The 27,688-nt window shown below is 48.5% G+C and overlaps 1 protein-coding gene across 1 annotated transcript in view; it reads right to left on the bottom strand.

Annotated features, from left to right (window-relative positions):
- The window catches only part of iqch (IQ motif containing H), a 158,356-nt gene that overhangs the window by 93,299 nt on the left and 37,369 nt on the right, over positions 1 to 27,688 (bottom strand). The window contains exons 9-13 of the mRNA XM_045706147.1: positions 27,127 to 27,348; positions 25,531 to 25,866; positions 24,159 to 24,225; positions 9,181 to 9,264; positions 2,337 to 2,578 (exon numbers count right to left, since the gene is read on the bottom strand). Of these exons, the coding sequence (XP_045562103.1) occupies positions 2,337 to 2,578; positions 9,181 to 9,264; positions 24,159 to 24,225; positions 25,531 to 25,866; positions 27,127 to 27,348 (951 nt within the window). The remainder of the gene's footprint in view (positions 1 to 2,336; positions 2,579 to 9,180; positions 9,265 to 24,158; positions 24,226 to 25,530; positions 25,867 to 27,126; positions 27,349 to 27,688) is intronic.

Raw genomic sequence — 27,688 nt, forward strand, 5'->3', positions numbered from 1 at the left:
ATAACTGTGGTGGTCCCCCAGCCCCCTCCCCCTAACAGAACAGAGGGTAGAGGAAGTAGATAACTGTGGTGGTCCCCCAGCCCCCCCCCCCTAACAGAACAGAGGGTAGAGGAAGTAGATAACTGTGGTGGTCCCCAGCCCCCCCCCTAACAGAACAGAGGGTAGAGGAAGTAGATAACTGTGGTGGTCCCCCAGCCCCCCCCTAACAGAACAGAGGGTAGAGGAAGTAGATAACTGTGGTGGTCTCCCCCCCTAACAGTAACAGAGGGTAGAGGAAGTAGATAACTGTGGTGGTCCCCCCCCTAACAGAACAGAGGGTAGAGGAAGTAGATAACTGTGGTGGTCCCCCCCAACAGAACAGAGGGTAGAGGAAGTAGATAACTGTGGTGGTCCCCCCCCACCCCTAACAGAACAGAGGGTAGAGGAAGTAGATAACTGTGGTGGTCTCCCCCCCCCCCTAACAGAACAGAGGGTAGAGGAAGTAGATAACTGTGGTGGTCTCCCAGCCCCCCCTAACAGAACAGAGGGTAGAGGAAGTAGATAACTGTGGTGGTCTCCCAGCCCCCCCCTAACAGAACAGAGGGTAGAGGAAGTAGATAACTGTGGTGGTCTCCCCCTCCCTAACATTGTAACATCAGTGATGATTAGCAGTATCAATTAAGTCCGTTTGAATTAACCTTTAAACTAGAACAGCAATTCAAAAATTCCCATTAAAAAATTTACTTTAATTATTCATTGGACAGAACTAGGTAGAATGAGGAAAGCCTGGAATAATACTGTTCAATTAATTATGAATACATTAGCATCCGTTCAGTGTAATATGTTTACCTTATTTATTATCCTAAATGTCTTCATATGAAACTCATTACAAGGTAATAGAAATGCCTTATGCAGATTTAATAAAATGTAACTGTTTTTTTCAGAGTGCACAGTTCAGCGAATCCTCCCTTTTTATCCTCCCGGGTCAGACCAAACTACACCTCCTCTGGCACCCCCTAGGGGAGCATATTCAAACTGCACTTTTCAACTCCACACAATAGGGGAACATTTCTCTCTCTCTCTCTCTCTTTCTCTCTCTTTCTCTCTCTTTCGCTCGCTCTCTCTCTCTCTCTCTCTCTCTCTCTCTCTCTCTCTCGCTCTCTCTCGCTCAAACAACCTTTTGAGAGCACATTCTTCTGGTCTTTAAATAAAATCTCTGGTGCAATTTTACATCTATAGGGACTGCACTACTTATTCAATTCAATAAATGTAAACAAATAAGCTACAAAAAAACAGGTTGACAGGTTTTTAAAATGTTTATTTAACCTTTATGTAACTAGGCAAGTCAGTTAAAAGAACAAATTCTTATTTACAATGACGGCCTACACCGGCCAAACCCGGACGACGCTGGGGAAATTGTGCGCCGCCCTGTGGGACTCCCAATCACGGCTGGTTGTGACACAGCCTGGACAGGTGCACCCTCATTCTAGCCTGATTCACCATCCTGACCGCTGCCTGATTCACCATCCTGACCGCTGCCTGATTAACCATCCTGACCGCTGCCTGATTCACCATCCTGACCGCTGCATGATTCACCATCCTGACCGCTGCCTGATTCACCATCCTGACCGCTGCCTGATTCACCATCCTGACCGCTGCCTGATTCACCATCCTGACCGCTGCCTGATTCACCATCCTGACCGCTGCCTGATTCACCATCCTGACCGCTGCCTGATTCACCATCCTGACCGCTGCCTGATTCACCATCCTGACCGCTGCCTGATTCACCATCCTGACCGCTGCCTGATTAACCATCCTGACCGCTGCCTGATTAACCATCCTGACCGCTGCCTGATTCACCATCCTGACCGCTGCCTGATTCACCATCCTGACCGCTGCCTGATTCACCATCCTGACCGCTGCCTGATTCACCATCCTGACCGCTGCCTGATTCACCATCCTGACCGCTGCCTGATTCACCATCCTGACCGCTGCCTGATTCACCATCCTGACCGCTGCCTGATTCACCATCCTGACCGCTGCCTGATTCACCATCCTGACCGCTGCCTGATTCACCATCCTGACCGCTGCCTGATTCACCATCCTGACCGCTGCCTGATTCACCATCCTGACCGCTGCCTGATTCACCATCCTGACCGCTGTCTGATTCACCATCCTGACCGCTGTCTGATTAACCATCCTGACCGCTGCGCTCCTTTGGTTTCACTTCATAGCCAAACAGAATGTAAGCTGGCGAGATCAGGCCACCCTTATTCTAATATTGCTGAAATCTCTTCGGTACATTAGTAAATGTAGTCTATGTGTTATGCGTAAATGTGATGTGTTCTCCTTCTTACCGGGAAGTCTTCCAGAGCATCAGGAGTGAGGATGGTGAAGCGTTTCGTACAGGAGGCCTGGGTTGTCCTGGCCCCTCCTCCCCATCCGCCCCCTGGGTCTACCGTGGCCTCCTGGGGTCCTCCCGTGGCCTCCTGGGGTCCTCCCTGACCTCTCTGTTGCAAGCCCAGCAGTCTGGTGTAATACTGGAACAGGTCATCTCCCAGACGCACAGGAGACACATAGATCACCTGCACGTTCTCATCTACACACAGAAACACACAGATCACCTGCACGTTCTCATCTACACACAGAAACACACAGATCACCTGCACGTTCTCATCTACACACAGAGACACACAGATCACCTCCACGTTCTCATCTACACACAGAGACACATATCACCTCCACGTTCTCATCTACACACAGAGACACACAGATCACCTCCACGTTCTCATCTACACACAGACATATAGATCACCTCCACGTTCTCATCTACACACAGAGACACATAGATCACCTGCACGTTCTCATCTACACACAGAGACACATAGATCACCTCCACGTTCTCATCTACACACAGAGACACACAGATCACCTCCACGTTCTCATCTACACACAGAAACACACAGATCACCTCCACGTTCTCATCTACACACAGATCACCTCCACGTTCTCATCTACACACAGAGACACACAGATCACCTCCACGTTCTCATCTACACACAGAGACACACAGATCACCTCCACGTTCTCATCTACACACAGAGACACACAGATCACCTCCACGTTCTCATCTACACACAGAGACACACAGATCACCTCCACGTTCTCATCTACACACAGAGACACACAGATCACCTCCACGTTCTCATCTACACAAAGAGACACATAGATCACCTGCACGTTCTCATCTACACACAGAGACACATAGATCACCTCCACGTTCTCATCTACACACAGAGACACACAGATCACCTCCACGTTCTCATCTACACACAGAAACACACAGATCACCTCCACGTTCTCATCTACACACAGATCACCTCCACGTTCTCATCTACACACAGAGACACACAGATCACCTCCACGTTCTCATCTACACACAGAGACACACAGATCACCTCCACGTTCTCATCTACACACAGAGACACACAGATCACCTCCACGTTCTCATCTACACACAGAGACACACAGATCACCTCCACGTTCTCATCTACACACAGAAACACATAGATCACCTCCACGTTCTCATCTACACACAGAAACACATAGATCACCTCCACGTTCTCATCTACACACAGAGACACACAGATCACCTCCACGTTCTCATCTACACACAGATCACCTTCACGTTCTCATCTACACACAGAGACACAGATCACCTCCACGTTCTCATCTACACACAGAGACACACAGATCACCTCCACGTTCTCATCTACACACAGAAACACATAGATCACCTCCACGTTCTCATCTACACACAGAAACACATAGATCACCTCCACGTTCTCATCTACACACAGAGACACACAGATCACCTCCACGTTCTCATCTACACACAGATCACCTCCACGTTCTCATCTACACACAGAGACATAGATCACCTCCACGTTCTCATCTACACACAGAAACACATAGATCACCTCCACGTTCTCATCTACACACAGAGACACACAGATCACCTCCACGTTCTCATCTACACACAGATCACCTCCACGTTCTCATCTACACACAGAGACACAGATCACCTCCACGTTCTCATCTACACACAGAGACACACAGATCACCTCCATGTTCTCATCTACACACAGAGACACACAGATCACCTCCACGTTCTCATCTACACACAGAGACACATAGATCACCTCCACGTTCTCATCTACACACAGAGACACAGATCACCTCCACGTTCTCATCTACACACAGAGACACACAGATCACCTCCACGTTCTCATCTACACACAGAGACACACAGAGACACACAGAGACACACAGATCACCTCCACGTTCTCATCTCCACACAGAGACACACAGAGACACACAGATCACCTCCACGTTCTCATCTACACACAGAGACACACAGATCACCTCCACGTTCTCATCTACACACAGAGACACACAGATCACCTCCACGTTCTCATCTACACACAGAGACACACAGATCACCTCCACGTTCTCATCTACACAGAGACACACAGATCACCTCCACGTTCTCATCTACACACAGAGACACACAGATCACCTCCACGTTCTCATCTACACACAGAAACACACAGAAACACACAGAAACACACAGATCACCTCCACGTTCTCATCTACACACAGAAACACACAGATCACCTCCACGTTCTCATCTACACACAGAAACACACAGATCACCTCCACGTTCTCATCTACACACAGAGACACATAGATCACCTCCACGTTCTCATCTACACACAGAAACACACAGATCACCTCCACGTTCTCATCTACACACAGATCACCTCCACGTTCTCATCTACACACAGAGACACACAGATCACCTCCACGTTCTCATCTACACACAGAGACACACAGATCACCTCCACGTTCTCATCTACACACAGAGACACACAGATCACCTGCACGTTCTCATCTACACACAGAAACACACAGAGACACACAGAGACACATAGATCACCTCCACGTTCTCATCTCCACACAGAGACACACAGATCACCTCCACGTTCTCATCTACACACAGAGACACACAGATCACCTGCACGTTCTCATCTACACACAGAGACACACGAGACAGAAACACACAGATCACCTCCACGTTCTCATCTACACACAGAGACACACAGATCACCTCCACGTTCTCATCTCCACACAGAGACACACAGATCACCTCCACGTTCTCATCTACACACAGAGACACACAGATCACCTGCACGTTCTCATCTACACACAGAGACACACAGATACACACAGAAACACACAGATCACCTCCACGTTCTCATCTACACACAGAAACACACAGATCACCTCCACGTTCTCATCTACACACAGATCACCTCCACGTTCTCATCTACACACAGAGACACACAGATCACCTCCACGTTCTCATCTACACACAGAGACACACAGATCACCTCCACGTTCTCATCTACACACAGAGACACACAGATCACCTCCACGTTCTCATCTACACACAGAGACACACAGAAACACTTAGATCACCTCCACGTTCTCATCTACACACAGAGACACACAGATCACCTCCACGTTCTCATCTACACACAGATCACCTCCACGTTCTCATCTACACACAGAGACATAGATCACCTCCACGTTCTCATCTACACACAGAAACACATAGATCACCTCCACGTTCTCATCTACACACAGAGACACACAGATCACCTCCACGTTCTCATCTACACACAGATCACCTCCACGTTCTCATCTACACACAGAGACACAGATCACCTCCACGTTCTCATCTACACACAGAGACACAGATCACCTCCACGTTCTCATCTACACACAGAGACACACAGATCACCTCCATGTTCTCATCTACACACAGAGACACACAGATCACCTCCACGTTCTCATCTACACACAGAGACACATAGATCACCTCCACGTTCTCATCTACACACAGAGACACAGATCACCTCCACGTTCTCATCTACACACAGAGACACACAGATCACCTCCACGTTCTCATCTACACACAGAGACACACAGAGACACACAGAGACACACAGATCACCTCCACGTTCTCATCTCCACACAGAGACACACAGAGACACACAGATCACCTCCACGTTCTCATCTACACACAGAGACACACAGATCACCTCCACGTTCTCATCTACACACAGAGACACACAGATCACCTCCACGTTCTCATCTACACACAGAGACACACAGATCACCTCCACGTTCTCATCTACACACAGAAACACACAGAAACACACAGAAACACACAGATCACCTCCACGTTCTCATCTACACACAGAAACACACAGATCACCTCCACGTTCTCATCTACACACAGAAACACACAGATCACCTCCACGTTCTCATCTACACACAGAGACACATAGATCACCTCCACGTTCTCATCTACACACAGAAACACACAGATCACCTCCACGTTCTCATCTACACACAGATCACCTCCACGTTCTCATCTACACACAGAGACACACAGATCACCTCCACGTTCTCATCTACACACAGAGACACACAGATCACCTCCACGTTCTCATCTACACACAGAGACACACAGATCACCTGCACGTTCTCATCTACACACAGAAACACACAGAGACACACAGAGACACATAGATCACCTCCACGTTCTCATCTCCACACAGAGACACACAGATCACCTCCACGTTCTCATCTACACACAGAGACACACAGATCACCTGCACGTTCTCATCTACACACAGAGACACACAGAGACACACAGAAACACACAGATCACCTCCACGTTCTCATCTACACACAGAGACACACAGATCACCTCCACGTTCTCATCTCCACACAGAGACACACAGATCACCTCCACGTTCTCATCTACACACAGAGACACACAGATCACCTGCACGTTCTCATCTACACACAGAGACACACAGATACACACAGAAACACACAGATCACCTCCACGTTCTCATCTACACACAGAGACACACAGATCACCTGCACGTTCTCATCTACACACAGAGACACACAGAGACACACAGAGACACACAGATCACCTCCACGTTCTCATCTCCACACAGAGACACACAGAGACACACAGAGACACACAGATCACCTCCACGTTCTCATCTCCACACAGAGACACACAGATCACCTCCACGTTCTCATCTCCACACAGAGACACACAGAGACACATAGATCACCTCCACGTTCTCATCTACACACAGAGACACACAGAGACACACAGATCACCTCCACGTTCTCATCTCCACACAGAGACACACAGAGACACACAGAGACACACAGATCACCTCCACGTTGAATACGTATTGACTCAAGTCATTTCAGCTTTTCATTTTTTATTAATTTCTAAAAACAAAATTCCACTTTGACATTATGGGGTATTGTATGAAGATCAGTGACACAAAATATCAATGTAATCCATTATAAATTCAGGCTGTAACACAACAACATTTGGAAAAGCGGGAGTGAATACTTTCTGAAGGTAATGTAGCTAGCTAGCTCTAGCTAATCTGACTTAAACAGCTTGTTTAGCTTGTTTTATTTACCCTAAAGTTGTAGCTAGCTAGCTCTAGCTAATCTGAGATAAACAGCTTGCTTAGCTAGTTTCATTTACCCTAAAGTTGTAGCTAGCTAGCTCTAGCTAATCTGACTTAAACAGCTTGTTTCATTTACCCTAAAGTTGTAGCTAGCTAGCTCTAGCTAATCTGACTTAAACAGCTTGTTTCATTTACCCTAAAGTTGAAGCTAGCTAGCTCTAGCTAATCTGACATAAACAGCTTGCTTAGCTAGTTTTATTTACCCTAAAGTTGTAGCTAGACATGCTGTCCCTAAATGAAGAGGGTCTGTTATCAGAAATCAGTTGGTAGATCAGCATGTTTCACAGGGTTTAGGGCTGCGCTAACGTTAGCCTCACAAGTGAACTGCAGCTGTTCCGACTTCTGAGTGTCATGATGGCTCGCAGTAACGACACGCCAAAAAAATAAATGCAATTGGCACCCTAGTCATGAAATATTAGTTTAAAATTAGCAATAATTATATAAATTTAGAAGAAAAAAAAAAATCATGAATAATGAAGTTTTCTTACGAGGATGGTTAAGCGTGATTTTTAATCTGCGAGAGAAGGGCTACCCCTTGGTGGAAAGAGGCTGTACGGGCACAAAATGAGTTGCAAACGCGCGCTGCACGTTACGTCGTGACACGTCACGATGTAAAACGTACGGCGTCAGAAGGGGACAGTTTTTTTTTTGTTAGTGCGTTACCATGACAATCAACGCTGGACGGAAACGTAGTTCGCACCCTGGATGTTGACGTCACTACAGTCACTACGGTCCCATTGGTTTTCATTGCGGCCTCGTTTGAATGTCGCTGTTACGCACATTTGTACGGAAAACCTTTACGTTAATGTTGGAGAAATCATGCTAGCTTTTGTGATATTGTCAAACATCAGAAATACTGCTCATTGGTGCACAAAACAATTTAGCTAAAAATGTAAAATGGTACAACTAAAGGTGTCACTATGCTTCAGTTCGGCTCCCAGACGAAGTTGGCAAGGCGAACCAAACGAGTGTGCTTTGAATACTCCCTTAAAAAAAATACCTTCGCTTAAGAAAACGATAGTACTGTTTGTCCATTTATACACTTCCTCAAAATAGATAACTCAAGAAATCTGTAATAAATGTTGACAGTTTTTTTTTGCCTTTTTTAATTCTCACAATTTTCCGTCTGACTAAGACGTTTGGTGCAGTATTTCTCAATGAAAAAAAAATGTGCATGAAAACGAGTCTTCCATTTGTTGAAGGACAACAAAGACTTGAAGAATCCCTACTGTTGACCAATCACCAACGAAAGGGGCGTAGTCTTCGGTCTACCGAGTGCATCTATAATAAAACGTTGTGTGCCCGAACAGCGCCCCCCCCCCCAAAAAAAACCTTACCGAAATCCAAAACGAACAAAAAAAAAAGTCACAAAATGTCTTCATAATATATGCACAAACTCTTCCCGAACGGCTGGGAAGCAGGCTGACATCTGAAGACTTCCTCATCAAAGAATTTTATTAATTTACGAGACATATTATTGTTTCAGCTTTGTTTCATTCAGCCTGTTTTAGGCAATGGACAACTCAGTCCTAAAGATGGCGCTGTAACGCTCTTACCGTACCTCTGACATCACACAGTCGTCCCATCTGGACGTTCTGCAGGATGTCAAAACCCTTCAGGCTGAAACGCTGCAGCTGGGAGTAACCTGACAGAGGACACACATAGAACACAGAATACAGGGTTAGAACACAGGGAACCTAACACATAGAACACAGAGAACCACCTGACCCAGTCTGCCATACACAGAACACAGAACACAGGGTTACAACCTGACCCAGTCTGCCATACACAGAACACAGAACACAGGGTTACAACCTGACCCAGTCTGCCATACACAGAACACAGGGTTACAACCTGACCCAGTCTGCCATACACAGAACACAGGGTTACAACCTGACCCAGTCTGCCATACACAGAACACAGGGTTACAACCTGACCCAGTCTGCCATACACAGAACACAGAACACAGGGTTACAACCTGACCCAGTCTGCCATACACAGAACACAGGGTTACAACCTGACCCAGTCTGCCATACACAGAACACAGGGTTACAACCTGACCCAGTCTGCCATACACAGAACACAGGGTTACAACCTGACCCAGTCTGCCATACACAGAACACAGAACACAGGGTTACAACCTGACCCAGTCTGCCATACACAGAACACAGGGGTTACAACCTGACCCAGTCTGCCATACACAGAACACAGAACACAGGGTTACAACCTGACCCAGTCTGCCATACACAGAACACAGGGTTACAACCTGACCCAGTCTGCCATACACAGAACACAGGGTTACAACCTGACCCAGTCTGCCATACACAGAACACAGAACACAGGGTTACAACCTGACTCAGTCTGCCATACACAGAACACAGAACACAGGCTTACAACCTGACCCAGTCTGCCATACACAGAACACAGGGTTACAACCTGACCCAGTCTGCCATACACAGAACACAGAACACAGGGTTACAACCTGACCCAGTCTGCCATACACAGAACACAGGGTTACAACCTGACCCAGTCTGCCATACACAGAACACAGGGTTACAACCTGACCCAGTCTGCCATACACAGAACACAGAACACAGGGTTACAACCTGACCCAGTCTGCCATACACAGAACACAGGGTTACAACCTGACCCAGTCTGCCATACACAGAACACAGGGTTACAACCTGACCCAGTCTGCCATACACAGAACACAGAACACAGGGTTACAACCTGACCCAGTCTGCCATACACAGAACACAGAGAACCACCTAACCCAGTCTGCCATACACAGAACACAGGGTTACAACCTGACCCAGTCTGCCATACACAGAACACAGGGTTACAACCTGACCCAGTCTGCCATACACAGAACACAGAGAACCACCTGACCCAGTCTGCCATACACAGAACACAGGGTTACAACCTGACCCAGTCTGCCATACACAGAACACAGAACACAGGGTTACAACCTGACCCAGTCTGCCATACACAGAACACAGGGTTACAACCTGACCCAGTCTGCCATACACAGAACACAGAACACAGGGTTACAACCTGACCCAGTCTGCCATACACAGAACACAGGGTTACAACCTGACCCAGTCTGCCATACACAGAACACAGGGTTACAACCTGACCCAGTCTGCCATACACAGAACACAGGGTTACAACCTGACCCAGTCTGCCATACACAGAACACAGAACACAGGGTTACAACCTGACTCAGTCTGCCATACACAGAACACAGAACACAGGGTTACAACCTGACCCAGTCTGCCATACACAGAACACAGGGTTACAACCTGACCCAGTCTGCCATACACAGAACACAGAACACAGGGTTACAACCTGACCCAGTCTGCCATACACAGAACACAGGGTTACAACCTGACCCAGTCTGCCATACACAGAACACAGAGAACCACCTGACCCAGTCTGCCATACACAGAACACAGGGTTACAACCTGACCCAGTCTGCCATACACAGAACACAGAACACATGGTTACAACCTGACCCAGTCTGCATAGTAATAGCTGGACTGCCTGGCTGACCTGCCAGTGTAGAGAGAGAGAGACAATCCTCAGATGGATCGAGGTAATTAAATTAAATGATTGGCTTCCTGCTAATTAACAACAATGGGGTTCAACTCGCTAATTATCTTCTCCGAGCTCAACACACACACACACACACACCACACACACACACACACACACACACACACACACACACACACACACACACACACACACACACACACACACACACACACACACACACACACACACACACACACACACACACACACACACACACACACACACCACTCTACTCCTCATAAAACATTCCATCTGTTTGTAATTAGCTCTAATAAATCATTTGAGACGAGAGTTTATTAAGGATTGAGAAGAGCACGCCTCACATCTATCTGTGTGCTTTCCTCATTTCCGACCAATGAAAATAAAAAAAACGACCCGCGACGGAAACCGTAGAAACAAGATACAGTATTCCATCCTGTAGTTCATTACCTGTAAATGATCTGGGGGGTTGGGACAGGGGGCAGAATACATCCCCCTGTGGCTCGTTGAAATATAGTCTTTCCTAAAGGGTTAACGACTGTTCATTTAGCTTTAATAACTCTAAATCCCTAAATGAAATGGCAATAGAGGTGAGAGCTTTCTGTTCACTCCCTCCTTCTCTGGCATTCAGACTCTCACGGGTCTCCTCGTGTCTGTGTGAGGGAGAGACCTACCTAATGATGGGATGTGTCTGTGTGAGAGAGACCTACCTAATGATGGGATGTGTCTGTGAGGGGGAGAGACCTACCTAATGATGGGATGTGTCTGTGTGAGGGAGAGACCTACCTAATGATGGGATGTGTCTGTGAGGGAGAGACCTACCTAATGATGGGATGTGTCTGTGAGGGAGAGACCTACCTAATGATGGGATGTGTCTGTGAGGGAGAGACCTACCTAATGATGGGATGTGTCTGTGTGAGGGAGAGACCTACCTAATGATGGGATGTGTCTGTGTTAGAGAGACCTACCTAATGATGGGATGTGTCTGTGAGGGGGAGAGACCTACCTAATGATGGGATGTGTCTGTGTGAGGGAGAGACCTACCTAATGATGGGATGTGTCTGTGTGAGGGAGAGACCTACCTAATGATGGGATGTGTCTGTGAGGGAGAGACCTACCTAATGATGGGATGTGTCTGTGTGAGGGAGAGACCTACCTAATGATGGGATGTGTCTGTGAGGGAGAGACCTACCTAATGATGGGATGTGTCTGTGAGGGGGAGAGACCTACCTAATGATGGGATGTGTCTGTGTGAGAGAGACCTACCTAATGATGGGATGTGTCTGTGAGGGAGAGACCTACCTAATGATGGGATGTGTCTGTGAGGGGGAGAGACCTACCTAATGATGGGATGTGTCTGTGTGAGGAGAGACCTACCTAATGATGGGATGTGTCTGTGAGGGAGAGACCTACCTAATGATGGGATGTGTCTGTGTGAGGGGGAGAGACCTACCTAATGATGGGATGTGTCTGTGTGAGGGAGAGACCTACCTAATTATGGGATGTGTCTGTGAGGGAGAGACCTACCTAATGATGGGATGTGTCTGTGAGGGAGAGACCTACCTAATGATGGGATGTGTCTGTGAGGGAGAGACCTACCTAATGATGGGATGTGTCTGTGTGAGAGAGACCTACCTAATGATGGGATGTGTCTGTGTGAGGGAGAGACCTACCTGATGATGGGATGTGTCTGTGAGGGAGAGACCTACCTAATGATGGGATGTGTCTGTGAGGGAGAGACTTACCTAATGATGGGATGTGTCTGTGTGAGGGAGAGACCTACCTAATGATGGGATGTGTCTGTGAGGGGAGAGACCTACCTAATGATGGGATGTGTCTGTGAGGGGGAGACCTACCTAATGATGGGATGTGTCTGTGAGGGAGAGACCTACCTAATGATGGGATGTGTCTGTGAGGGAGAGACCTACCTAATGATGGGATGTGTCTGTGTGAGGGAGACCTACCTAATGATGGGATGTGTCTGTGAGGGGGAGAGACCTACCTAATGATGGGATGTGTCTGTGTGAGGGAGAGACCTACCTAATGATGGGATGTGTCTGTGAGGGAGAGACCTACCTAATGATGGGATGTGTCTGTGAGGGAGAGACCTACCTAATGATGGGATGTGTCTGTGAGGGAGAGACCTACCTAATGATGGGATGTGTCTGTGAGGGAGAGACCTACCTAATGATGGGATGTGTCTGTGTGAGAGAGACCTACCTAATGATGGGATGTGTCTGTGTGAGGGAGAGACCTACCTAATGATGGGATGTGTCTGTGTGAGGGAGAGAGACCTACCTAATGATGCGATGTGTCTGTGAGGGGGAGAGACCTACCTAATGATGGGATGTGTCTGTGAGGGAGAGACCTACCTAATGATGGGATGTGTCTGTGAGGGAGACCTACCTAATGATGGGATGTGTCTGTGAGGGAGAGACCTACCTAATGATGGGATGTGTCTGTGAGGGAGAAACCTACCTAATGATGGGATGTGTCTGTGAGGGGGAGAGACCTACCTAATGATGGGATGTGTCTGTGTGAGAGAGACCTACCTAATGATGGGATGTGTCTGTGAGGGGGAGAGACCTACCTAATGATGGGATGTGTCTGTGTGAGGGAGAGACCTACCTAATGATGGGATGTGTCTGTGAGGGAGAGACCTACCTAATGATGGGATGTGTCTGTGAGGGAGAGACCTACCTAATGATGGGATGTGTCTGTGAGGGAGAGACCTAACTAATGATGGGATGTGTCTGTGTTAGAGAGACCTACCTAATGATGGGATGTGTCTGTGTGAGGGAGAGACCTACCTAATGATGGGATGTGTCTGTGAGGGAGAGACCTACCTAATGATGGGATGTGTCTGTGAGGGAGAGACTTACCTAATGATGGGATGTGTCTGTGTGAGGGAGAGACCTACCTAATGATGGGATGTGTCTGTGTGAGGGAGAGAGACCTACCTAATGATGGGATGTGTCTGTGAGGGAGAGACCTACCTAATGATGGGATGTGTCTGTGTGAGGGAGAGAGACCTACCTAATGATGGGATGTGTCTGTGTGAGGGAGAGAGAGAGACCTACCTAATGATGGGATGTGTCTGTGAGGGAGAGACCTACCTAATGATGGGATGTGTCTGTGAGGGAGACCTACCTAATGATGGGATGTGTCTGTGAGGGAGAGACCTACCTAATGATGGGATGTGTCTGTGAGGGAGAGACCTACCTAATGATGGGATGTGTCTGTGAGGGAGAGACCTACCTAATGATGGGATGTGTCTGTGAGGGAGAAACCTACCTAATGATGGGATGTGTCTGTGTGAGAGAGACCTACCTAATGATGGGATGTGTCTGTGAGGGGGAGAGACCTACCTAATGATGGGATGTGTCTGTGTGAGAGAGACCTACCTAATGATGGGATGTGTCTGTGAGGGGGAGAGACCTACCTAATGATGGGATGTGTCTGTGTGAGGGAGAGACCTACCTAATGATGGGATGTGTCTGTGAGGGAGAGACCTACCTAATGATGGGATGTGTCTGTGAGGGAGAGACCTACCTAATGATGGGATGTGTCTGTGAGGGAGAGACCTACCTAATGATGGGATGTGTCTGTGTTAGAGAGACCTACCTAATGATGGGATGTGTCTGTGTGAGGGAGAGACCTACCTGATGATGGGATGTGTCTGTGAGGGAGAGACCTACCTAATGATGGGATGTGTCTGTGTGAGGGAGAGAGAGAGACCTACCTAATGATGGGATGTGTCTGTGAGGGAGAGACCTACCTAATGATGGGATGTGTCTGTGTGAGGGAGAGACCTACCTAATGATGGGATGTGTCTGTGTGGGGGAGAGACCTACCTAATGATGGGATGTGTCTGTGTGAGGGAGACCTACCTAATGATGGGATGTGTCTGTGAGGGAGACCTACCTAATGATGGGATGTGTATGTGAGAGGGAGAGACCTACCTAATGATGGGATGTGTCTGTGAGGGAGAGACCTACCTAATGATGGGATGTGTCTGTGTGAGAGAGACCTACCTAATGATGGGATGTGTCTGTGTGAGAGAGACCTACCTAATGATGGGATGTGTCTGTGTGAGAGAGACCTACCTAATGATGGGATGTGTCTGTGAGAGGGAGACCTACCTAATGATGGGATGTGTCTGTGAGAGAGAGACCTACCTAATGATGGGATGTGTCTGTGAGAGGGAGACCTACCTAATGATGGGATGTGTCTGTGTGAGAGAGACCTACCTAATGATGGGATGTGTCTGTGAGGGAGAGAGACCTACCTAATGATGGGATGTGTCTGTGAGAGAGAGACCTACCTAATGATGGGATGTGTCTGTGAGGGAGAGACCTACCTAATGATGGGATGTGTCTGTGTGAGGGAGAGACCTACCTAATGATGGGATGTGTCTGTGAGGGAGAGAGACCTACCTAATGATGGGATGTGTCTGTGTGAGGGAGAGACCTACCTAATGATGGGATGTGTCTGTGTGAGGGAGAGACCTACCTAATGATGGGATGTGTCTGTGTGAGGGAGAGACCTACCTAATGATGGGATGTGTCTGTGTGAGAGAGACCTACCTAATGATGGGATGTGTCTGTGTGAGGGAGAGACCTACCTAATGATGGGATGTGTCTGTGAGGGAGAGACCTACCTAATGATGGGATGTGAGGGAGAGACCTACCTAATGATGGGATGTGTCTGTGAGGGAGAGACCTACCTAATGATGGGATGTGTCTGTGAGGGAGAGACCTACCTAATGATGGGATGTGTCTGTGTGAGGGAGAGAGACCTACCTAATGATGGGATGTGTCTGTGTGAGGGAGAGACCTACCTAATGATGGGATGTGTCTGTGTGAGGTAGAGACCTACCTAATGATGGGATGTGTCTGTGTGAGGGAGAGAGACCTACCTAATGATGGGATGTGTCTGTGAGGGAGAGACCTACCTTATGATGGGATGTGTCTGTGTGAGGGAGAGACCTACCTAATGATGGGATGTGTCTGTGAGGGAGAGACCTACCTAATGATGGGATGTGTCTGTGAGGGAGAGACCTACCTGATGATGGGATGTGTCTGTGAGGGAGAGACCTACCTAATGATGGGATGTGTCTGTGTGAGGGAGAGAGACCTACCTAATGATGGGATGTGTCTGTGTGAGGGAGACCTACCTAATGATGGGATGTGTCTGTGAGGGAGAGAGACCTACCTAATGATGGGATGTGTCTGTGAGGGAGAGACCTACCTAATGATGGGATGTGTCTGTGAGGGAGAGACCTACCTAATGATGGGATGTGTCTGTGAGGGAGAGACCTACCTGATGATGGGATGTGTCTGTGAGGGAGAGACCTACCTAATGATGGGATGTGTCTGTGTGAGGGAGAGAGACCTACCTAATGATGGGATGTGTCTGTGTGAGGGAGACCTACCTAATGATGGGATGTGTCTGTGAGGGAGAGAGACCTACCTAATGATGGGATGTGTCTGTGAGGGAGAGACCTACCTAATGATGGGATGTGTCTGTGAGGGAGAGACCTACCTAATGATGGGATGTGTCTGTGAGGGAGACCTACCTAATGATGGGATGTGTCTGTGTGAGGGAGAGAGACCTACCTAATGATGGGATGTGTCTGTGAGGGAGAGACCTACCTAATGATGGGATGTGTCTGTGTGAGGGAGAGACCTACCTAATGATGGGATGTGTCTGTGAGGGAGAGACATACCTAATGATGGGATGTGTCTGTGAGGGAGAGACCTACCTGATGATGGGATGTGTCTGTGAGGGAGAGACCTACCTAATGATGGGTTGTGTATGTGTGAGGGAGAGAGACCTACCTAATGATGGGATGTGTCTGTGTGAGGGAGACCTACCTAATGATGGGATGTGTCTGTGAGGGAGAGAGACCTACCTAATGATGGGATGTGTCTGTGAGGGAGAGACCTACCTAATGATGGGATGTGTCTGTGTGAGGGAGACCTACCTAATGATGGGATGTGTCTGTGAGGGAGACCTACCTAATGATGGGATGTGTCTGTGTGTGAGAGAGACCTACCTAATGATGGGATGTGTCTGTGTGTGAGAGAGACCTACCTAATGATGGGATGTGTCTGTGAGAGAGAGACCTACCTAATGATGGGATGTGTCTGTGTGAGGGAGAGACCTACCTAATGATGGGATGTGTCTGTGTGAGAGAGACCTACCTAATGATGGGATGTGTCTGTGAGAGGGAGACCTACCTAATGATGGGATGTGTCTGTGAGAGAGAGACCTACCTAATGATGGGATGTGTCTGTGAGAGGGAGACCTACCTAATGATGGGATGTGTCTGTGTGAGAGAGACCTACCTAATGATGGGATGTGTCTGTGAGGGAGAGAGACCTACCTAATGATGGGATGTGTCTGTGAGAGAGAGACCTACCTAATGATGGGATGTGTCTGTGAGGGAGAGACCTACCTAATGATGGGATGTGTCTGTGTGAGGGAGAGACCTACCTAATGATGGGATGTGTCTGTGTGAGGGAGACCTACCTAATGATGGGATGTGTCTGTGTGAGAGAGACCTACCTAATGATGGGATGTGTCTGTGTGAGGGAGAGACCTACCTAATGATGGGATGTGTCTGTGAGGGAGAGACCTACCTAATGATGGGATGTGAGGGAGAGACCTACCTAATGATGGGATGTGTCTGTGAGGGAGAGACCTACCTAATGATGGGATGTGTCTGTGAGGGAGAGACCTACCTAATGATGGGATGTGTCTGTGAGGGAGAGAGACCTACCTAATGATGGGATGTGTCTGTGTGAGGGAGAGACCTACCTAATGATGGGATGTGTCTGTGTGAGGGAGAGACCTACCTAATGATGGGATGTGTCTGTGTGAGGGAGAGAGACCTACCTAATGATGGGATGTGTCTGTGAGGGAGAGACCTACCTAATGATGGGATGTGTCTGTGTGAGGGAGAGACCTACCTAATGATGGGATGTGTCTGTGAGGGAGAGACCTACCTAATGATGGGATGTGTCTGTGAGGGAGAGACCTACCTGATGATGGGATGTGTCTGTGAGGGAGAGACCTACCTAATGATGGGATGTGTCTGTGTGAGGGAGAGAGACCTACCTAATGATGGGATGTGTCTGTGTGAGGGAGACCTACCTAATGATGGGATGTGTCTGTGAGGGAGAGAGACCTACCTAATGATGGGATGTGTCTGTGAGGGAGAGACCTACCTAATGATGGGATGTGTCTGTGAGGGAGAGACCTACCTAATGATGGGATGTGTCTGTGAGGGAGAGAGACCTACCTAATGATGGGATGTGTCTGTGAGGGAGAGACCTACCTAATGATGGGATGTGTCTGTGTGAGGGAGAGAGACCTACCTAATGATGGGATGTGTCTGTGTGAGGGAGACCTACCTAATGATGGGATGTGTCTGTGAGGGAGAGAGACCTACCTAATGATGGGATGTGTCTGTGAGGGAGAGACCTACCTAATGATGGGATGTGTCTGTGTGAGGGAGACCTACCTAATGATGGGATGTGTCTGTGTGAGAGAGACCTACCTAATGATGGGATGTGTCTGTGTGAGGGAGAGACCTACCTAATGATGGGATGTGTCTGTGAGGGAGAGACCTACCTAATGATGGGATGTGTCTGTGTGAGAGAGACCTACCTAATGATGGGATGTGTCTGTGTGAGGGAGAGAGACCTACCTAATGATGGGATGTGTCTGTGAGGGAGAGACCTACCTAATGATGGGATGTGTCTGTGTGAGGGAGAGACCTACCTAATGATGGGATGTGTCTGTGAGGGAGAGACCTACCTAATGATGGGATGTGTCTGTGAGGGAGAGACCTACCTGATGATGGGATGTGTCTGTGAGGGAGAGACCTACCTAATGATGGGATGTGTCTGTGTGAGGGAGAGAGACCTACCTAATGATGGGATGTGTCTGTGTGAGGGAGACCTACCTAATGATGGGATGTGTCTGTGAGGGAGAGAGACCTACCTAATGATGGGATGTGTCTGTGAGGGAGAGACCTACCTAATGATGGGATGTGTCTGTGTGAGGGAGACCTACCTAATGATGGGATGTGTCTGTGAGGGAGACCTACCTAATGATGGGATGTGTCTGTGTGTGAGAGAGACCTACCTAATGATGGGATGTGTCTGTGTGAGGGAGAGACCTACCTAATGATGGGATGTGTCTGTGTGAGGGAGAGACCTACCTAATGATGGGATGTGTCTGTGTGAGGGAGAGACCTACCTAATGATGGGATGTGTCTGTGAGGGAGAGACCTACCTAATGATGGGATGTGTCTGTGAGGGAGAGACCTACCTGATGATGGGATGTGTCTGTGAGGGAGAGACCTACCTAATGATGGGATGTGTCTGTGTGAGGGAGAGAGACCTACCTAATGATGGGATGTGTCTGTGTGAGGGAGACCTACCTAATGATGGGATGTGTCTGTGAGGGAGAGACCTACCTAATGATGGGATGTGTCTGTGAGGGAGAGACCTACCTAATGATGGGATGTGTCTGTGAGGGAGAGACCTACCTAATGATGGGATGTGTCTGTGAGGGAGAGACCTACCTAATGATGGGATGTGTCTGTGAGGGAGAGACCTACCTAATGATGGGATGTGTCTGTGAGGGAGACCTACCTAATGATGGGATGTGTCTGTGAGGGAGAGACCTACCTAATGATGGGATGTGAGGGAGAGACCTACCTAATGATGGGATGTGTCTGTGTGAGAGAGAGAGACCTACCTAATGATGGGATGTGTCTGTGTGAGGGAGACCTACCTAATGATGGGATGTGTCTGTGAGGGAGAGAGACATACCTAATGATGGGATGTGTCTGTGTGAGGGAGACCTACCTAATGATGGGATGTGACTGTGAGGGAGAGACCTACCTAATGATGGGATGTGTCTGTGAGAGAGAGACCTACCTAATGATGGGATGTGTCTGTGAGGGAGAGACCTACCTAATGATGGGATGTGAGGGAGAGAGACCTACCTAATGATGGGATGTGTCTGTGAGGGAGAGACCTACCTAATGATGGGATGTGAGGGAGAGACCTACCTAATGATGGGATGTGTCTGTGTGAGGGAGAGAGACCTACCTAATGATGGGATGTGTCTGTGAGGGAGAGACCTACCTAATGATGGGATGTGTCTGTGTGAGGGAGAGACCTACCTAATGATGGGATGTGTCTGTGAGGGAGAGACCTACCTAATGATGGGATGTGTCTGTGAGGGAGAGACCTACCTGATGATGGGATGTGTCTGTGAGGGAGAGACCTACCTAATGATGGGATGTGTCTGTGTGAGGGAGAGAGACCTACCTAATGATGGGATGTGTCTGTGTGAGGGAGACCTACCTAATGATGGGATGTGTCTGTGAGGGAGAGAGACCTACCTAATGATGGGATGTGTCTGTGAGGGAGAGACCTACCTAATGATGGGATGTGTCTGTGTGAGGGAGAGACCTACCTAATGATGGGATGTGTCTGTGAGGGAGAGACCTACCTAATGATGGGATGTGTCTGTGAGGGAGAGACCTACCTAATGATGGGATGTGTCTGTGAGGGAGAGACCTACCTAATGATGGGATGTGTCTGTGTGAGGGAGAGAGACCTACCTAATGATGGGATGTGTCTGTGTGAGGAGAGACCTACCTAATGATGGGATGTGTCTGTGAGGGAGGGAGACCTACCTAATGATGGGATGTGTCTGTGAGGGAGAGACCTACCTAATGATGGGATGTGTCTGTGAGGGAGAGACCTACCTAATGATGGGATGTGTCTGTGAGGGAGAGACCTACCTGATGATGGGATGTGTCTGTGAGGGAGAGACCTACCTAATGATGGGATGTGTCTGTGTGAGGGAGAGAGACCTACCTAATGATGGGATGTGTCTGTGTGAGGGAGAGACCTACCTAATGATGGGATGTGTCTGTGAGGGAGAGAGACCTACCTAATGATGGGATGTGTCTGTGAGGGAGAGACCTACCTAATGATGGGATGTGTCTGTGTGAGGGAGACCTACCTAATGATGGGATGTGTCTGTGTGAGAGAGACCTACCTAATGATGGGATGTGTCTGTGTGAGGGAGAGACCTACCTAATGATGGGATGTGTCTGTGAGGGAGAGACCTACCTAATGATGGGATGTGTCTGTGAGGGAGAGACCTACCTAATGATGGGATGTGTCTGTGTGAGGGAGACCTACCTAATGATGGGATGTGTCTGTGTGAGGGAGAGAGACCTACCTAATGATGGGATGTGTCTGTGAGGGAGAGACCTACCTAATGATGGGATGTGTCTGTGAGGGAGAGACCTACCTAATGATGGGATGTGTCTGTGTGAGGGAGACCTACCTAATGATGGGATGTGTCTGTGAGGGAGACCTACCTAATGATGGGATGTGTCTGTGAGGGAGAGAGACCTACCTAATGATGGGATGTGTCTGTGAGGGAGAGACCTACCTAATGATGGGATGTGTCTGTGTGAGGGAGACCTACCTAATGATGGGATGTGTCTGTGAGGGAGACCTACCTAATGATGGGATGTGTCTGTGTGAGAGAGACCTACCTAATGATGGGATGTGTCTGTGTGTGAGAGAGACCTACCTAATGATGGGATGTGTCTGTGTGGGGGAGAGACCTACCTAATGATGGGATGTGTCTGTGTGTGAGAGAGACCTACCTAATGATGGGATGTGTCTGTGAGAGAGAGACCTACCTAATGATGGGATGTGTCTGTGTGAGGGAGAGACCTACCTAATGATGGGATGTGTCTGTGTGTGAGAGAGACCTACCTAATGATGGGATGTGTCTGTGTGTGAGAGAGACCTACCTAATGATGGGATGTGTCTGTGTGGGGGAGAGACCTACCTAATGATGGGATGTGTCTGTGTGTGAGAGAGACCTACCTAATGATGGGATGTGTCTGTGAGAGAGAGACCTACCTAATGATGGGATGTGTCTGTGTGAGGGAGAGACCTACCTAATGATGGGATGTGTCTGTGAGGGAGAGACCTACCTAATGCTGGGATGTGTCTGTGTGAGGGAGACCTACCTAATGATGGGATGTGTCTGTGTGAGGGAGAGACCTACCTAATGATGGGATGTGTCTGTGTGAGAGACCTACCTAATGATGGGATGTGAGGGAGAGACCTACCTAATGATGGGATGTGTCTGTGTGAGAGAGAGAGAACTACCTAATGATGGGATGTGTCTGTGTGAGGGAGACCTACCTAATGATGGGATGTGTTTTGGAGGGAGAGACCTACCTAATGATGGGATGTGTCTGTGTGAGGGAGAGACCTACCTAATGATGGGATGTGTCTGTGTTAGAGAGACCTACCTAATGATGGGATGTGTCTGTGTGGGGGAGAGACCTACCTAATGATGGGATGTGTCTGTGTGAGGGAGAGACCTACCTATTGATGGGATGTGAGGGAGAGACCTACCTAATGATGGGATGTGTCTGTGTGAGGGAGAGACCTACCTATTGATGGGATGTGAGGGAGAGACCTACCTAATGATGGGATGTGTCTGTGAGGGAGAGACCTACCTAATGATGGGATGTGTCTGTGTGAGAGAGAGAGACCTACCTAATGATGGGATGTGTCTGTGTGAGGGAGAGACCTACCTAATGATGGGATGTGTCTGTGTGAGGGAGAGACCTACCTAATGATGGGATGTGTCTGTGTGGGGGAGAGACCTACCTAATGATGGGATGTGTCTGTGTGGGGGAGAGACCTACCTAATGATGGGATGTGTCTGTGAGGGAGAGACCTACCTAATGATGGGATGTGTCTGTGTGGGGGAGAGACCTACCTAATGATGGGATGTGTCTGTGTGGGGGAGAGACCTACCTAATGATGGGATGTGTCTGTGTGAGGGAGAGACCTACCTAATGATGGGATGTGTCTGTGAGGGGACCTACCTAATGATGGGATGTGTCTGTGAGGGAGACCTACCTAATGATGGGATGTGTCTGTGTGAGGGAGAGACCTACCTAATGATGGGATGTGTCTGTGAGGGAGAGACCTACCTAATGATGGGATGTGTCTGTGTGAGGGAGAGACCTACCTAATGATGGGATGTGTCTGTGTGAGGGAGAGACCTACCTAATGATGGGATGTGTCTGTGTGAGGGAGAGACCTACCTAATGATGGGATGTGTCTGTGAGGGAGAGACCTACCTAATGATGGGATGTGTCTGTGTGGGGGAGAGACCTACCTAATGATGGGATGTGTCTGTGAGGGAGACCTACCTAATGATGGGATGTGTCTGTGTGAGGGAGAGACCTACCTAATGATGGGATGTGTCTGTGTGGGGGAGAGACCTACCTAATGATGGGATGTGTCTGTGTGAGGGAGAGACCTACCTAATGATGGGATGTGTCTGTGTGAGGGAGAGACCTACCTAATGATGGGATGTGTCTGTGTGAGGGAGAGACCTACCTAATGATGGGATGTGTCTGTGTGGGGGAGAGACCTACCTAATGATGGGATGTGTCTGTGTGGGGGAGAGACCTACCTAATGATGGGATGTGTCTGTGAGGGAGAGACCTACCTAATGATGGGATGTGTCTGTGTGGGGGAGAGACCTACCTAATGATGGGATGTGTCTGTGTGGGGGAGAGACCTACCTAATGATGGGATGTGTCTGTGTGAGGGAGAGACCTACCTAATGATGGGATGTGTCTGTGTGGGGGAGAGACCTACCTAATGATGGGATGTGTCTGTGAGGGAGACCTACCTAATGATGGGATGTGTCTGTGTGAGGGAGAGACCTACCTAATGATGGGATGTGTCTGTGTGGGGGAGAGACCTACCTAATGATGGGATGTGTCTGTGTGAGGGGAGACCTACCTAATGATGGGATGTGTCTGTGTGGGGGAGAGACCTACCTAATGATGGGATGTGTCTGTGTGGGGGAGAGACCTACCTAATGATGGGATGTGTATGATGGTCCTTCTGGAAGCCTGGATGTGTTTCCAGTTGGCTGACAGATACTAGAGGAGGACAAGAGGAACATAGATCAGTGATGCGACAGACAGACAGACAGACAGACAGACAGACAGACAGACAGACAGACAGACAGACAGACAGACAGACAGACAGACAGACAGACAGACAGACAGACAGACAGACAGACAGACAGACAGACAGACAGACAGACAGACAGAGGCTGAGTACATGACTGACCACGAGAATCCAAATCGGTCAGATCTGAGGGAGAGATACCTACCCAATGAGAGATTCCCCGGCGAACCCAGGCATTTTCACGTAAACATAGAAACAGAGACACAGAGACACAGACAGAGACACAGACAGAGACACAGACACAGAGACACAGACAGAGACACAGACACAGAGACACAGACACAGAGACACAGACACAGACAGAGACACAGACACAGAGACACAGACAGAGACACAGACAGAGACACAGACACAGAGACAGACACAGAGACACAGACAGAGACACAGACAGAGACACAGACACAGAGACACAGACACAGAGACACAGACAGAGACACAGACACAGACACAGACAGAGACACAGACAGAGACACAGACAGAGACACAGACAGAGACACAGACACAGAGACACAGACAGAGACACAGACAGAGACACAGACAGAGACACAGACACAGAGACACAGACAGAGACACAGACACAGAGACAGACACAGAGACACAGACAGAGACACAGACAGAGACAGAGACACAGACAGAGACAGAGACACAGACAGAGACACAGACAGAGACACAGACAGAGACACAGACACAGAGACACAGACAGAGACACAGACAGAGACACAGACAGAGACACAGACACAGAGACACAGACAGAGACACAGACACAGAGACAGACACAGAGACACAGACAGAGACACAGACAGAGACACAGACACAGAGACAGACACAGAGACACAGACAGAGACACAGACAGAGACAGAGACACAGACAGAGACAGAGACACAGACAGAGACACAGACAGAGACACAGACAGAGACACAGACACAGAGACACAGACAGAGACACAGACACAGAGACACAGACAGAGACACAGACACAGAGACAGACACAGAGACACAGACAGAGACACAGACAGAGACACAGACAGAGACACAGACACAGACAGAGACACAGACAGAGTATCTGAAGGCACATAGTGCTGTTACATCAAAACAGACGTTTAATTGAGATGTCAGACTATCAAGGGTACAGAGGATTCTCTGCTCAGTCACAGAGGTGTATGACTGGGAGAGCATCTAGGTATGACAGACAGACGGACGGACGGACGGACAGACCTGGCCCCTGATGCGGTAGTTATCCAGGTGTGTCCTCCTGCTCTCCTGCAGTCCCTTCCTGACGCGGCCCAGTTGAGCGTGCATCAGCCAGGAGATAGCGATGGTCCCAGCCGCCCACTTCCTGTGTCGGTGGCGCAGGTAGGCGTTACGGGCCCGGTGGCGCCTCCAGCAGCTCTGGATCCGTACCGCGGCAGCCTCCGCGCCTCCCTCTCCCCGGTAGCGCTGCCCTGGTCGGTACACCAGGTCCCAAACCTCCTCTCTGTTCTCCATCGCCGAGAGGAGACGCTCCAACGAGCTAACGCCTCCTCTTCCTACGGCCCAGTCCAGATCCCCGCTCTGGAGAAGAACAGGGACGGTGATCCGTAATGGGATAGAAACAATGTACCTTCCGCTGTGCGGCAAACCTGAACGTTGGGAAAATTCAGTGCAAATTCTGGCACGTGTTTTACTGTGAACACTGAGGGTGTACCTGCTTTAAGTTACAGTTTTACTGTGAACACTGAGGCTGTACCTGCTTTAAGTTAGTTTAACTGTGAACACTGAGGCTGTACCTGCTTTAAGTTAGTTTAACTGTGAACACTGAGGCTGTACCTGCTTTCAGTTACAGTTTTACAGTGAACACTGAGGCTGTACCTGCTTTCAGTTACAGTTTTACAGTGAACACTTGAGGCTGTACCTGCTTTAAGTTACAGTTTTACTGTGAACACTGAGGCTGTACCTGCTTTAAGTTACAGTTTTACTGTGAACACTGAGGCTTTAAGTTCCAGTTTTACTGTGAACACTGAGGCTGTACCTGCTTTAAGTTACAGTTATAACAGTGGCCATGTTGGTCACTGTGGCTATTTGATCATAACGTAGTACTACCAGAGAGGTCTACGATCAAAACCAATGGTAGAAAAACCATCCCATAATATTTTAACACGGAAATAGCTGTTCTATCATTCAGCCCACAGTAGCAGCCAATGTGTGGTGTTCAATGTAGGACCTATATTCCATGAGACTTTTGAAAACAACACGCAGGGCTTAATTAACTAGTGAAGAATATGAACACGTGTACAAACGGCTGCCCTTGTGTTTTGATCTCAAAACGAGCTCTGCAAATTCACAGACTACGTTTTATCGTAGTCAGATTGTGAATTTATAAACTTATGAATTTATAAACCAATCTGACTACTTAAGACTTAGTCTGTGAATTTATAAACTAGACTAAGTCTTAAGTAGTCAGATTGGTTCATATTGTGTTGATTTCCATCACAACTCCCACAGTAGAAGAAAACGTCGAAAACGCTGTAACGTCGGAAACGCTGTAACGTCGGGAAACGCTGTAACGTCGGGAAACGCTGTTACGTCGGGAAACGCTGTAACGTCGGGAAACGCTGTAACGTCGGAAACGCTGTAACGTCGGGAAACGCTGTAACGTCGGAAACGCTGTAACGTCGGGAAACGCTGTAACGTCGGGAACGCTGTAACGTTGGGGAACGCTGTAACGTCGGAAACGCTGTAACGTTGGAAACGCTGTAAAGGGGAAAACGAGTAAAGTTGAGCGAAGTTCGATCTCGTGCATCTCTCTCACACACACAGTCACCCCCCACCCACCTGTGCCAGCTGTACCAGGCTCTCTCCGTTGACCCTGGCCATGGGGACAGCATACTGCCTCAGAAGACTCTCCAGCCCCAACAGCACCTCCACCAGCAGGCCCCAGCACAGACAGTAGTGCTGCTTGAAGCGGCAGAAGTCTGGGGCCATGGGATTGATGTGGCCCTCCAGGATGGTGAAGGACAACTTACTGATGGATGTGGAAGCCAGAGCAGGGAGACACTGGAGAGAGAAAAAAACACTACTGGATTATAGAAGAGAGAAGCAAACATCTGAACATCGGAACATCTGAACATCGGAACATCTGAACATCAGAACATCTGAACATCGGAACATTGAAACATTGGAACATCTGAACATCTGAGTATTGGAACATCGGAACATTGAGTATCGGAACATTGAGTATCGGAACATCTGAGTATCTGAACATCTGAGTATCGGAACATCTGAACATCTGAGTATCGGAACATCTGAACATCTGAACATTGAGTATCGGAACATTGAGTATCGGAACATTGAGTATCGGAACATCTGAGTATCGGAACATCTGAACATCTGAACA

Source organism: Salmo salar, chromosome ssa23, assembly GCF_905237065.1.
Source record: "Salmo salar chromosome ssa23, Ssal_v3.1, whole genome shotgun sequence".
In the NCBI taxonomy this organism is placed as follows: Eukaryota; Metazoa; Chordata; class Actinopteri; order Salmoniformes; family Salmonidae; genus Salmo; species Salmo salar.